The sequence below is a fragment of the Tarenaya hassleriana genome, unplaced genomic scaffold, assembly GCF_000463585.1.
Source record: "Tarenaya hassleriana unplaced genomic scaffold, ASM46358v1 Cleome7, whole genome shotgun sequence".
In the NCBI taxonomy this organism is placed as follows: Eukaryota; Viridiplantae; Streptophyta; class Magnoliopsida; order Brassicales; family Cleomaceae; genus Tarenaya; species Tarenaya hassleriana.
This window is the reverse complement of record NW_010969548.1, coordinates 4088212-4102511: the sequence shown is the minus strand read 5'-3', so window position 1 is coordinate 4102511 and position 14300 is coordinate 4088212. Positions and strand designations below refer to the sequence as shown.

At 39.7% G+C, this 14300-nt stretch overlaps 5 protein-coding genes across 6 annotated transcripts; 3 read left to right on the top strand and 2 right to left on the bottom strand.

Moving 5' to 3' along the window:
- The first annotated feature begins 1132 nt into the window (after nt 1–1132).
- LOC104801297 (transcription initiation factor TFIID subunit 13) lies at nt 1133–2800 on the top strand. Its single transcript, XM_010524517.2, has 6 exons — nt 1133–1205; nt 1546–1654; nt 1764–1801; nt 2146–2205; nt 2295–2369; nt 2493–2800. The coding sequence occupies exons 2-6, from the start codon at nt 1549–1551 to the stop codon at nt 2601–2603; spliced, it is 390 nt and encodes a 129-aa protein (XP_010522819.1). The 5' UTR covers nt 1133–1205; nt 1546–1548; the 3' UTR covers nt 2604–2800.
- Nucleotides 2801–2907: 107 nt separating this feature from the next.
- LOC104801298 (putative protein TPRXL) lies at nt 2908–4852 on the bottom strand. Its single transcript, XM_010524518.2, has 3 exons — nt 4526–4852; nt 3994–4091; nt 2908–3548 (listed from the first exon to the last, which is right to left on the bottom strand). Exons 1-3 carry the CDS (start codon nt 4679–4681, stop codon nt 3029–3031), a joined length of 774 nt encoding a protein of 257 aa, XP_010522820.1. The 5' UTR covers nt 4682–4852; the 3' UTR covers nt 2908–3028.
- A 128-nt stretch (nt 4853–4980) lies between these two features.
- LOC104801296 lies at nt 4981–5857 on the bottom strand. The gene has a single exon (XM_010524516.1). It carries the CDS (start codon nt 5698–5700, stop codon nt 5191–5193), a length of 510 nt encoding a protein of 169 aa, XP_010522818.1. The 5' UTR covers nt 5701–5857; the 3' UTR covers nt 4981–5190.
- A 3566-nt stretch (nt 5858–9423) lies between these two features.
- On the top strand, nt 9424–13168 carry LOC104801294 (importin subunit alpha). Of its 2 annotated transcripts, XM_010524513.2 has the most exons (11): nt 9424–9730; nt 10185–10281; nt 10374–10465; nt 10559–10690; nt 11145–11330; nt 11428–11591; nt 11680–11758; nt 11849–11977; nt 12110–12237; nt 12310–12667; nt 12799–13168. In XM_010524513.2, exons 1-10 carry the CDS (start codon nt 9518–9520, stop codon nt 12632–12634), a joined length of 1545 nt encoding a protein of 514 aa, XP_010522815.1. In that variant the 5' UTR covers nt 9424–9517; the 3' UTR covers nt 12635–12667; nt 12799–13168. The 2 variants fall into 2 exon arrangements, with proteins under 2 accessions (XP_010522815.1, XP_010522816.1); XM_010524514.2 differs by lacking the exon at nt 12799–13168 and having other exon boundaries at nt 12290–12451.
- Nucleotides 13169–13274: 106 nt separating this feature from the next.
- LOC104801295 lies at nt 13275–13946 on the top strand. Its single transcript, XM_010524515.2, has 2 exons — nt 13275–13500; nt 13573–13946. Exons 1-2 carry the CDS (start codon nt 13324–13326, stop codon nt 13777–13779), a joined length of 384 nt encoding a protein of 127 aa, XP_010522817.1. The 5' UTR covers nt 13275–13323; the 3' UTR covers nt 13780–13946.
- The last annotated feature ends 354 nt before the right edge of the window (nt 13947–14300 follow it).

Sequence of the window (14300 nt, the reverse complement as noted above, 5' to 3'; positions counted from 1 at the left end):
CGTGCGTGAGTTATCCGTAGAACGCGTGTCCCCCAATCGACAGTGGGAGAACAATTGCTGGTTACGGCAAAGGAAATTTCGTCAAATACTATTTAAATATAAATAAATAATAATAATAATATTTTTTATTTACATTGATAATTTCGGTGGGATATAGTTGGGGAAATGCCACGTTGGATGTCTTACTTCATCTCAGCTTTCGACGGATTAGGTGGACGACGCATGTGACGTGTCCCGAGGATTTTGTGTTCTGCCACTTACAAGATACTTGTCTTCTTCCCATTTTGTCGGAAGATGCTCACGCGATTTCGTGTCTCTCTTGCTATTTGATCCAATCCACGAAATCTAGGAAGTTTCCCATTTTCGTATCCAATTCCATGAGCGAGTTCTTATCATAAACCATATTTATTTTCATGCCGAAATTTGACTGTTAAAAAAATATAGACGTTATCTAAATTTAGATAATTTAACCGGTAAGATAGAGATACAAAATACTATCTCGTTTCAAATTTAAATTTCAAATTTGGAGAGAATACGTGTATTCCAAATTATTTAGATGGTTTTTATTCCAAAATTAATTTGGAATTTGATCTATGATATCTAGTTATAAAAAAATATACAAAAGGAATGTTAGATTCACTTATGCATGATATTATTATAACGTTGACCAGTCGAGGGCCATTCTAATTTTAATATTCATGCACCGATCTCCGTTATTTGAAATCGGGTCGGTCTATGATTTAGGTCCTAATTGATAATATGAAAGTTTTGTGCAAGAGTGTAATATTTATAATTATACGGGGTAAAATCCAATATAACGATGAGAGAGTGTGCAATGTGCATACTCTTGGTTTCTTCTTGCATAGCCATTCGGGAATATTACTCAAATAACCCACTTGGGTCGCAGCAATTTCAGTGTACACCACCGAAAAAAAAAAAAATTTTGCGACCTTATTACGACTAATATATAACTAATATACAACCTATTACGACTAACAAACTACTCTTATTTTAGTTGTATATTAGTTATATATTAGTCGTAATAAGGTCGCAAAATTTTTTTTTTTTCTGGGTGGTGTACCCTGAAATTGCTGCGACCCAAGTGGGTTATTAGGGTTAAAACCCCTAGCCATTCCGGTTTCTTTCCTCTTGTCGCCGATTCGTCATTTCACGCCGCTGCCGAACAAGTTCTACGTCATTCTCCGGTAATTTGATATCCTTTCCCTTTTCATCTCAGACTGCTCTCCGTTCTTCTCGCATATCCTGCCAATGGGAATGATCGGTCGGAGCCCTAGTGCCACCGTCCTGTGGTTCTCTTGATTCGATTTCGCCTGAATCGATCTGAAAACGGATTCTGTGTGGTGAATTCGATTCTCGGTTCTGTTGATTCTAACCTAAAATTCTCTGTTTTCGGAGTGCACTCTCCCTAACCCTAGGGCATTATAGATTTGTAGTCGTTATCTTGGGGGTGATTTTGTTTGTTTCTCGAATTTACCTTGGTTCGCCTTGTGGGTCTCTGTGAAAATCGAATCTTTGTTGCTGTAGAGCATGAGCAATCCATCAACGGCGGCAACGTCGAAATCAAAAGCCGCCGGATCCTCCCAGACGCCCGAAACCTCGTCCAAGCGCAAACGTGGAGTCTTTCAGAAAGAATGTAAGGATATTTTTCTTCAGTAGAAACGCAAAACGATGACTTCTTTTGCTCTGGTATATTTTCCACTTGAGCTTCTACTTTCTTACATTAATCTTGTTTGATGTTTCAGTGCAGCACATGATGTACGGATTTGGCGATGATCCAAACGTAAGTTCTTCTCTGAAGTATCTTTCTTTATTTCCCCTTATAGTTTCATCCGTCCTGATTACTAATTCATTTATTTAGCATTACACTTGAAAAGAGCTGTTTCCCTTAGCCTAGCTTTGCTGCTAGGATTCTCTTTCTGAATAGAACTGTAATGGTTTCTTGCTGCTAGGATGCCTTGAGTAATAACTGAGCTATGTTGTGTTCGCCATGTTAGGTTTTTGCTTCGAAGGTTTTTACGGGTATAGGTAAACATAACTAGGAATACCCGCTTCAGACGGAACTTTGTTTTGTAAATGGAACTGATGCAGTGTTTTACTGTATAAACTTTTACGCTACATATGTAGCCTCTTCCGGAGAGCGTGGCACTTGTAGAAGACATTGTCGTGGAATATGTTACGGATTTGGTAACCGCTCCTGCCATGACTCGTCTTACCCATTGATAATATAGATAAGTGGGCATTAGGTTAATCAATTGACGGTTCATTCGTTGTAGACACACAAGGCACAAGACATTGGCTCAAAGCGGGGCAAGCTACTAGTTGACGATTTCTTGTATCTAATCCGCAAGGTACCTCTTTTAGCTATTCCTTGCACTGTTCTTTGTAGGCAGGACTTGGCTTTCATTTTGCTTGGAGTAACAAACAAATGGATTCACTGAAAAGCTTTTGTCACCTGACTGGTTATGGCGTAGGATCTGCCGAAACTAAACCGTTGCAGAGAACTGTTGGCAATGCAAGAGGAGCTGAAACAAGCTCGGAAAGCATTTGATGTCGATGAAGAGAAGCTAGCAATGCAAGAGTGAACTTTTCACCCTTAAACCTCTTTTAGGGTTGGAAGTTTTGAACACCATCAGATACATTAGGAGGCCATTTCAATGCCATATGCGAATTTAGCCTGTCTTTCTTAGAATAAGACCGTATGAGCTGGTTTTTTGAATTTAGATTACTTGTAAATCACGTAACCTTCAGATTCCAGTGAAATGAAATATGTTTTTCTACACATCTCAAATAGCCATTTCCTCCGTCAAACACCCTATATCTATCTCTTGGCTTATGCTAGGCATCATGGGTGCTGCTGAGAGCATACCAAATCTCGAAGTCCTCACCTAAAATGGCGAAAGCTTTCAACTTTCTGAACATTCACCATTTATTTGCTGTGGAAAATGAAATTTAAGAGGGTAGATGTTTACATATAGAATTCTCCTCCATAATATAATTTACGCTGGACTTAGTAGTCGAAGGGCTCATCTCCTTTGACAGTCATGTCCAAAGCTTTACGCGACTTGCTTCTATTAGATTGGGCATCAGAGACAGCCCTGTGAGAAAAATCATCTCCTCTGTAGTCCCGATCATCATCCAGTGGCTTGAAACACAACCGATCTTCCCCATCCATATTCGGTGCAGAACCTGAGCCATGGCCTGAAGGCTGTGCCCTCATTTGCACAGACCGCAACAGAGCGGCTCTTCTCAGGTCGCCTGAGTGGCAGATATCGCTAGGCGATGAAGGGAACCTTCCTTCTGTGTCAGAGCCTCTTTGACGAGGCTGTGAAGTGGATGCAACTGTAGTGCTTGTATGTGATGACGGATGCGGTGAATTTGCAGGGAGAGGTCTCGGGTATCGGTATGGAGAAACGGGGCTAGTAGGTCGACTCTCGGGTTGGGATGAACAAGTGCTTGTTGGGTACTCGCAAAATCTCGCATCTTCCGAGTCTTCTGACATGGGCGAGTATTGTAGTGCTAAGTCGTCCCTGCAGAAACCGGGCAATCTCATCAGATATGGCTACATTCTCAAAGTAAAACCACATTACAAGTGTATGAAAAACAAATCAAAGCTAAAGTCCCAGCTTTCTCCTTAGTTCCATAGAGAGAATAAGCATATCATTTCAAACACAGAGAACATCAATCTCCTACTGCCTGTTATAAGATGAAAGTGTCAGCAAAACAATAGAACACTTTGAGAAACAGTGAGATGCCTAAGAATCCAATCTCTATTCAGAATCTATTTCACATTCCATTGCCTCAATTATAGTTCTACCTCTTTCCTTAACATTTCAAATAGCAAGACAATAATCAGATTTCTTCACAAAAGCGTATCGTCTCAAGATTTATGTTCCATTTTGAGTTTCTAAGCAGCAGCTCTAAGTCTTTAAAGTTCTTCTACTCGGAGAAAAAAGCAGATCATAGGAAGGAAACCTGGGATAGAGCAAGCTATCCGACCGTGCCGGAGACTCCATGATGTTTTCGTGAAGTGGATCTCCAACTGTTAGTCCGTTCAAGCTGAACGCCATTATCTACGCCCAAGAGTTTACAATGTCCCAAAATGTCATAGGAAGAACATACAAAGCTCCCAGCTATTTGACAGTTGTTCGTGACAAAACATTAAAAAAAAAACTTGGGATGCCGCAGAAATAGTGACACTGACTCGACAGAGTTAGATATAGTGCGAGACTTTTCCTGCGTCCACTGAATAAACGCCAAGAAAACGATGGAGGAATGGATAATTTGGACAAGAAACTGCACAAGGAGCTGAGAATGTGACACCCGGGACGACAAATCGCAGGAAACATATCTGATTAAACATCGCCACCGTCGGAATAATCAAAGGGCAGAATGCGATTAAAACGTATTGGGCATTGAATAAAATACTGAGTAATTGAATTATAGGGGCAACAATAAAAAAAGGAAAATTGCAGAAAGCGGAAGAACAGGAGAAAATAATCTTCACCTCGCTGAGATAACGCTTGTGAGAGCGAAGGTTGTCGAGGTAGACCTCGTCCTCGGGATCTCTGCTTCGTTTGCCGCTCGGCGATGCAGTAGACGCCGACACCGGGCTTGATTCCGGACCCGTTCTCGCCGACGGAGAGCTCGAACCGGGACCCATTATCGCAACGAAAAAGATAAAGGAGCAAGCTTTCGATGGTAAAAGCTTCCAAAGAAATAAAGGGTAGTTCTAAAATCCGATCTTTGCTGTTGAGATTTCGGGAAAGAAGCCACGGAGATGCCTAAGGCAAATACACAATCGGTGATGGTGATGTTAAGGAACCGAGAGAAAGGAACGGTGAAACGAACAGTTCTGATTTATTTTATTTTGGGCCGAATTGGACAGAGTTTCTTAATGGGCCTTATATTGATTTTTAAATATTATATGGTTGATTTATAATGACGGAAATGGACATCGGGTAAAATGATAGAAATGGAACTAATAAAAATCCGAATTACACATGTAAATAGGGGAAAATTGTAATAAGAAATTAAATTCCACAAAATTGAACGAATGAAAAAGAAATTAAAAAAAATTGAATGGACAGCTCCAGACGATATCTTCTCAGCAACCCTTTTGACTATCTACAGAACCAAGATTCAATGCAACCTTCTTGTTTCGAACTTCGTTCATAATTCATCATCATCGTCTGTAATGGATTCTTTGTACTGAAGAAACGAAATCTGCCTCTGCAACTTGATCTGTTCATAGAACTTAGCGATGAACTCCTCAGCTCTCACATCAATCCCGTTTTCGTCCTCTTCCTTGACGGCGTTACCATCGTAGCCGTAGGAACCGACGTCAACAGGATCATCATCCTGACCGTCGAAATCGCAGTCGAAGTCGATCTCATGAGGGGTAATGCAAGGAAGGAGGAACCTCATGGAAGCAGGGCGGTGCATCTTGACGTGGAACATGGGGGTTTCATCGAAGGAGAGCTCTCGTTCTCCGTAACGGGAAAGATAGGACGGATGATGATGATGATGATGGGGGAGGGTTTTGAGATATCTCGGGACAAAGCTACGGAGCTCGAGCATGGTCCATCTCTTGAAAATGCCTCCTTTTCTCGCCCATAGCAGCGCCATTCTCAATATGCTCCATGCCCTTTGTGCTGTGCCGCCTTTCTTCGTCTTCCCCATGTTGCTTTCGATATATGTTTTTGTGGAGATGAACACACGATTAAGTTTGAAATCTGAGATGGGTTTTCGATTATCGACAATCCCTTTTTTCCTGTGTGTTTGGTTGTTGTTGAAGGTGGCAGTGGTGGGCACTTGTTTATATACACACACACACACACACATTTCATCAAAATATATATATACACACACACACACACAACAAAGCAAGCACCTTTTGCTTGCTGTTCGCGGTTTGGGCAACGCGGAGAGAGAGAGATTATCTTACGTTATTTATTGTCCAAAGATAACTTTTCACGTTTCCTTTTATCTCCAATGTTAAATTAACGTTTAGCTTACGATTAAAATGTAAATACGTTTCTAGACGATTAAGCGTGTAATTAAGAATCACGGGAAAAAAAAAAGGTACACGAACAGTGAAACCGTTTTTTTACTTAGTTTTATTTTAAAATATTCGATGTATTTACCGTTTACGGAAATTTGACGCTAAATGTTTTTACATGGAAAATACAAAGAAACAGATTGTGATTTCTAAGATTAATTAATTAAAGAGGAAAATTCATGTAGTGGGCGGTGGGATGGGACACCGAGGCGGCTGTACGCGGGACAGGATCTGAGCTGTGTTTGCCGTTTTCTCCCCTTTTGTTCTCATGTGTCAGCCATTATTTATTTATTTATTTATTTATTTATTTATTCTCAAAACTCTTTTTGTTGCTTACGCATTTTTATTTTGTATAATTTATTTTCGGCTACGATCAGCTATTCGTTTGTATATCATTAGTATAAGTAACTTTTTCACAAGACATTCCATCTTTTATAATAAAAAAATATTCACTTTCTAAAAAATTATCTTTTATAACACATAAGGGCGTGTTTTTGTGAAATCGGCTGCTAAAATTAAGGAGATAATTATAAAGATAAGACATACTCATGGATTCATTGTGTTAATTTATTCAACCTTTACCCATGAACAGAAGAAAAGAAAAAGCCGTCGGTCTTTGATTCCATCAGATACCCAATCATTCCGGGTCAATACTTAAATTATTAATAAATTAATCTATTATTGTGTTGTGTAATTCGGTTGATTATTAGACTTTATTATAGAGAGATTAAAAAGATTATTTGGAACCTTCGTTGTAATAATAATAATTAAAAAAACAGAAATGTAAGCTTAAGAGAGAAGGTTTTGTTATTAGTTTAGTTGACGGATCATTGTTGGATCATATTGTAATTGCGGCTGCTCCGATTAATATTTTAGTTCTATCGACCGAATCCGAAGCCGTGTCCGATCCGTTCATTTGTTTTGGATTTGGGAGAAATATACACACACACACATATATATATATATATATATATATGTGTTTTTGTGAATTTATTAAAATAGATTCAGGTACTTTCTTGTGATTTTCTCAACTAATTAAGGCCGTATACGCAATTAACTACAACCCTAAAAAATCATTAACAAATGAGAACTAACTATTCATCCAAAGGGAAAAAATGAGAGTTTAATTACAAATCTTAACACTTGTATTACATCATATTATACAAAAATTATATCTAAAAATTTGTATTTTATAAGAACCATTTTTTATAATGTAGATAATGATATTTATACATGTGTATAGGAGATAATTTATACATGTTCATATGCTCTATCTTTTCATTATTATACATTATTATTCGGCTAACATTCATGTATTTCTAATTCCAAACAATATTTTATAATCGAAATAATGATTGAACTAGGTATATATATATATATATATGACGGATCCAAAAAAATTTACAATTGAAGGCATAGTAATGTATATATAATTTTATAAAGAAAATTTAATTTTATTGGGGACATTTGATAATTTTGTTTAAAATTTATAAAGGAAACTAACATTTTTTAATGAAGTTACGAGGCTTAGGACCCCATTGGAGATTAAATAGGTGCATCCATGTGTGTGTATATATATAAAAACTGGAACCAATATTCGTTAAACTAACTTAAATTTGTTCTACTCTCGCCTTATAGGGAAAAAAAAAGAGGAAGAGGAGAGAATATTGAAAAATAAAATACGAAACCCAATAAGATAAATCATATCAAATTCATATTTTGTTTCTATTTCAATAGATTGAACCATATTTGTAAACCAAACTACAATCTTTTATAAACACAATACAACAAAGTCGCATGTACAAAAGCCTCTTTTTTTTTCTAAAGAAATTTAAGAGACGGACCAACTAATGGGAATATTACTCAAATAACCCACTTGGGTCGCAGCAATTTCAGTGTACACCACCGAAAAAAAAAAAAAAATTTGCGACCTTATTACGACTAATATATAACTAATATACAACTTATTACGACTAATAAACTATTCTTATTTTAGTTGTATATTAGTTATATATTAGTCGTAATAAGATCGCAAATTTTTTTTTTTTTTTCGGTGGTGTACCCTGAAATTGCTGCGACCCAAGTGGGTTATTAGGGTTAAAACACCCCAACTAATAGAGACACTCCGATTTTCTTTTTTTCTCCTTTATTTCGTCGGCAATCTAATCATCATCGGCGACGGAAACCCGGCTGAGTCGACTCGGTACAGTCGGTTTAGCTTCGCCGGTTCTTACCTTTCCGTTTCCGAACCGGCGGCCGTCAGACGAACCGGACAACGGTCTACACGCGAGTGCTCTTCCAAACCGGTATTTCCCGGTTTGATCATCGGTTCTCTCCTCAGCATTTTCTCCTTCATCCCGTTCCTTCTCTTCCTGGTTTTCCCCTGTTTTCATCATACGTTACGGTCAAGAACCCCCAAAAAAAAAAAAAAACAATTATGACAGAAGTGATGAGAAGGCAACACAAACGGACATCACACACGGAAATCAGAAATACAGTATATATATGTATGTATATATATAAACACACACGGCACACACACACACACATATACATATATATATATATATATATATATATATATAGGAAAAGTGAGGTGGGTAAAGATTTGATTTACCAAAGGAGAAGTAATCTGAAGCTTCAAGTGGAAGAAAGTGATCGTATGCACCAGAAAGTGCGATCTCATTGGTAATGGCGTATGATCATTCTGCTACACTCGTTTTTCCTCAGTTTCGCCACATTCTGTTACGTGCAAGTCAAGTTTTTATTACACTTTCTACAAATTTATATTTATATTTCATTACATTCAAGTTAAGATTTGTTATGGGTAGAGCTTTGTTTGATACTGAGAACATCTATTGTATAATATGAAAAAAAAAACATTACGTATTTAATATATTTTATTTAACCTAATTTTTGTATTATAAGATTTTGTCGGAGAATTTGTTATACATACATATATATATAATTATTCCATAATTAATAAAATAAAAAGAATAACCATTACTTTATCCGTTGGTGGGATCAATTAATCGAAATCTAATCTAAATTATAAATTGAAAACAAACAAAAATAAAATAAAAAATTGTTCCTTTAATGGGCTGAAATTGGGCTGCATTTGTTGTTTGGGCTCTAAGCCTTCTAAAATAATCATTTTCTTAAAATAAAAATATGATAAATCGTTCCTTTCTTCTCTTGAGGAACAGTAGGGAGACGTTAAGGTTCAAATTAAAAACGCGTGGCAATTCCGTTATTAACGTAGAAACCGTACGGGACTACCGTGTAAATATATATACATATACTCGCGTTACGCCAAAATCCTTGTTCTTACTCTTAGTCTTTTCGCTCGCTGGATCCGAGTCGCAATCCAATTAAAGTTCCAAACGATCGTCCTCTGTACCGATCGCGGGAAAACTTTTGTTGATCGGTGAAGCGACGATGTCTCTGAGACCGAGCGCGAGGACGGAGGTTCGCCGGAACCGGTACAAGGTAGCGGTCGACGCGGAGGAGGGTCGCCGGAGGCGAGAGGATAACATGGTTAAGATCCGGAAAAACAAGAGGGAGGAAAACTTGCAGAAGAAGCGGCGTGAGGGACTGACGGCGGCGCAGCAAAGTCAAGAGCTCCCGACCTCCCATTATTTGAAAACTAAAGTATGTGCTCCGCATTTCTCTGATAGATTTCACGTTTTACTACTTTAATTTCTGTATTCGGTGTCGATTTGGAAGCTTTGCAGCTAAAATTCAAGCAGATCGGTGTCTAGTAGGTCTGTGTATTGTTCCATTTGAACATCAGGATGTAAGGGAAAAGCAGTTTTATCATATAATTGAATGGAAAACCTCCTGCTTATTCAGATTATTAACCGAAATTCGTCTCAGCAGTACAGTTTATGTTTAGAGGTCTCCGATTGAGATCTCAATTGGAACCATAAAATCTTTGGTATACTCCATCAGAAGTTGTTCTGTATGTACATTATCTACCTTTCAAAAGTACCATCTCGGAGACATAATAATGGAATTGCAAGTAGTCCATAGCTCGAGCGGTACATACTTACTCTTGGTTTTGAGCATCCTTTTTTATTTCATAAGGTTTTGATCGGATTCGCAGCTAAAAAATCTGCCAAATATGGTAGCTGCAATTTGGTCAGAGGATCGTAATGCACAACTGGTGGCTACAAGTTACATCCAGAGATTGCTTTCAATTGGTTAGTGTCTCATATGACAACTCTTTTATGGCTCTTACAGTTTGGCTCGGGTCTTCCTCTAGTTTTATTGTTTATGGTTGTTGCTTTGGCAGAGCGCAACCCCGCCATCCAAGAAGTGATACAATCTGGCGTTGTTCCTCGCATTGTGCAGTTTCTTTCAGTGGATGACTTCCCCAGACTTCAGGTTGGTTGTAGCTGCATTTTGTTTTTATGCAAATGATCACTACTTTCCGTTTTACATTGTTATTTGATTAACTTTTACCGTTGGTTGCCTCAGTTTGAAGCAGCATGGGCGCTCACCAATATTGCTTCAGGGACATCGGAGAATACTAAATCCATCATCGATAACGGGGCTGTCCCACTATTTGTCAAGCTTCTCAGTTCTCCAAGCGAGGATGTCCGAGAACAGGTATATTTCCATCACCTGTCGTCATGCGAGTGTCTGATAAGGTTTTGGTAACCTAAAACCCATATTGTATTCCTCAACAAGTGAAATACCACGTTTGAGAGCTATTCGAGAGGCTCCACTCTCCCATTTCCCACACTTTTCTCAAAACATTCGATAATCTCCCCAAATGATAGAGAAAGCTATATAAAGACCCTCATCGCAACAAACCGCTGATGTGGCAATACTATGGCAGACAACCCATAACAGAAAAGAGAATATTCGTTTCTGCCTCATTATAGTGTTCCTCTCTCAAAAACCTATCCCTGCGGTGTGAGTCAGCCTTCCCATCTTGCTCCTTCTCCAAAATAAGAAAGGGTTTATCAGTGTCTTCCTAGTTACATAAGAAACTTTTGGATCTTAGGCTCAAGAACAAGCTGGATGAAGCTGAAGTTTTTTTGGGTTCCATTGACTGCAGGCCGTCTGGGCATTAGGAAACATTTCCGGGGACTCGCCAAAATGCCGTGATATTGTCCTGGACTATGGGGGCATGATACCACTTCTGGCACTGTTTAATGAACATATGAAACTCTCGGTGCTGAGAAATGCTACATGGACGTTATCAAACTTCTGCAGGGGGAAGCCACAGCCTTCATTTGAGCAGGTTGGTGATAGTTTACAAGCAATATCTGTACAATCTATGCTCTTCGTATGTGAATGGAATCAGTTTCTAAATGCTCTCCCATCTCTTTGTTGAGCAGATTAAACCGATTTTACCAGTTCTGGAGCGCCTTGTGCATTCAAACGATGAAGAAGTTCTCACAGATGCATGTTGGGCTCTATCATATCTGTCGGATGGTACAAATGACAAAATACAAGCTATTATCGAAGCAGGGATTATCCCCCGGCTCATTCAACTCTTAGCGTGAGGATCTGATATTCCATTTTCATTCACAATACGTGCTTCCATTTCTTGATTCACATCGAAATGTGTCTCTTCCTTCCTCTGTTAGTCATCCATCGTCAACAGTGCTGATCCCTGCTCTTCGCACGGTTGGAAATATCATAACTGGGGATGATATACAGACTCAGGTAACGATTGAAAGCATACACCTTTACATGGTATGGATGATTCTATGGCTTGAACTGATCATCCTGCGCATTTTTTTTTCTCCTTCACAGGTAGTTCTTGACAATGAAATCCTTCCTCGCCTGGTAAACCTTCTGACAAATAAGCACAAGAAGTGTATTAAGAAGGAAGCTTGCTGGACTATCTCAAACATTACAGCAGGAAATGTAAATCAGATACAAGTGAGTGCGAATCCGACAATGATTCCACGAAACAAGACACCTTTTCCAACTTTTTTGGTACTCGAAACCATTTCTGCGCATGTTTCCATTACACAACTCCTAAGACATGTCTGTCCCCTCGAAATCATGCAGACGGTGATTCAGGCCGGAGTTATTCCGCCTCTTCTCCAGATGCTCCAAAGTGCAGAATTCGAAATAAAGAAGGAAGCCGCATGGGCAATCTCCAATGCCACCTCTGGTGGTACCCATGAACAAATCAAGTAAGTTCCTTTTGATCTACTAATAGGCCAAAAAAAAAAACCAATCACGTAGATCACCGTATCTTTCTATAGGTACCTTGCGAGCCAAGGATGCATCAAACCGATGTGCGATCTCTTAACTTGTCCGGATCCGAGGATCGTAACGGTATGTCTGGAAGGTATAGACAACATACTGAAGGTGGGAGAGGCGGAGAAGTGCAAAGGGAACAACACAGGTGAAGGAGACAATGTGTACGGGCAAACGGTAGAAGAGGCAGAGGGGCTTGAGAAGATAGCGAATCTACAGAGCCACCACAACGACGAGATTTACAACAAGGCCGTGAAAATGCTGGAGACTTATTGGCCGGACGACGAGGATGGTGTGAGATCCGTCTTCGATTTCGGCAACAAAATCTAATGTTCCCGCCGGTGGTTTCAACTTTGGTTGAAGGTATTAAAAAGACATGCTGCTCTTCTATCGTTTTTTCTTTTATAACTCCACACAACTAATCTGATTATGCGTCAGAATGTTGGGCATTACTAAGTTATCATTAGTGCCCCCTTTTGAAACTCTGGTTGCAGGACGAAGAGCATAACCAGATTTGTGTCGGACAATAGGGAACGTGGAGACGTCGATTTGATTTTCGGGTAAACTCTTTTTTTCTTTTTCTTTTTTCTGTTTGTGTTGCGATGTTCCTGTCCAGACAAGGCCGTCACCAACTTCGATGTTGGGAACTCTGGTCAATTTTTCTTTGTGTCGTCCTGACGACGGGCGATTCACTGAACCGGTTCTGTTTCTAAAAGAAAACGAATTTACGGAAGGTGAAGTATTTAGAAAAGTAATAAAAAATAGCTTAAAAGCTAGGGAGAAAATTTAGGTCTTTGGAGCGGCATCTAAGCGTTTACGAAGCTCGTAAAACCGCCACGTAGTTTTGCAACCCTCAGCCTTAACTCTGACGTGTCGCGTCGAAAAGTGCGTACTCCACCGCCAAAAAACCCAAGCCTTTGAAAATTTGACCCCTCAAGGCTCAAGCCCAGTAAGCGAGTCCCGCAACTCTAATCACATCTCACTGCAACATCGAACGCTATACTTTGAACGCGAGCACTATGCAGTCCCGCCTAGCGTTTGCGGTTGCGTCGCGGTTCTCTGTCGTTAACTGTAGCGGTCGAGCTCTGGCGCAAGGCGTGGCGTCTCGATCGGCCAGTAATGGCCGCACTGCCGATCCCGACATCCATTCCGGCAACGACGGAGCCGACCCAGCTGTTTACCCCAAAGACCCCGAAGTAAGATGATTGAATTTGAATCCACATAATTTGATTTTAATTGTTTTGAAGTTTGTTTTGGTGATGTTGCAGGGTATGGACGATGTAGCGAATCCAAAGGCGAAGGATGATGACGTGTCAATAGAGGACGAGAATCCACGTCCAAGCCTAGAGGAGGAGCCGATTTCTCCGGTGAATTTACGGGCCTCCGCCCATAAGCTTGAGAACACTGCCGTCGGCCGACAAGGAGACCCCAACTTCCAGCAAAAGCGCAAGATCTCCACCGCCGTTAAGGCTTGAGAACGAACACTTTACATCATATTTTCTTTTTTTTTTTTATAAAAAAAAAGTTTCACGTGCATTGTCGAGGAGAGCCGAATATAGGTTGCTTGCTATATTATGAATCCATCCGTATTTCCTACATAACATAAGAGACTGCCATGTTTGTATGGATCCACTTTCTTTTACTAATGTATTCACTCGATATATATATATGTATAGGTCGAATGAAAAATACCATACTCGTATATAGTCCAAAGACAGGTCCATCTCATATGATGCATCGAAATGAGAGCAAATCCATAGAAGAGAGAGCCGGGTAGGGTTCAGGCCCACAAATCACATGAAGCCCGGCCCACAAAAGGCTCAATGGTCGTGGAATCCAGCCTGGTCTCGACTGTCAAGAGTCTATCTGGTCTGAACTTGTGCAAGTAATAGGCTGTACGGACTGTTTTGCCATGTGCTGAACAAGGAACAGCACAATCCACTATGCCTATGTAAATTCACAATCAATGTCCTTTCCTCCCCCCCCCCCCCCCAGT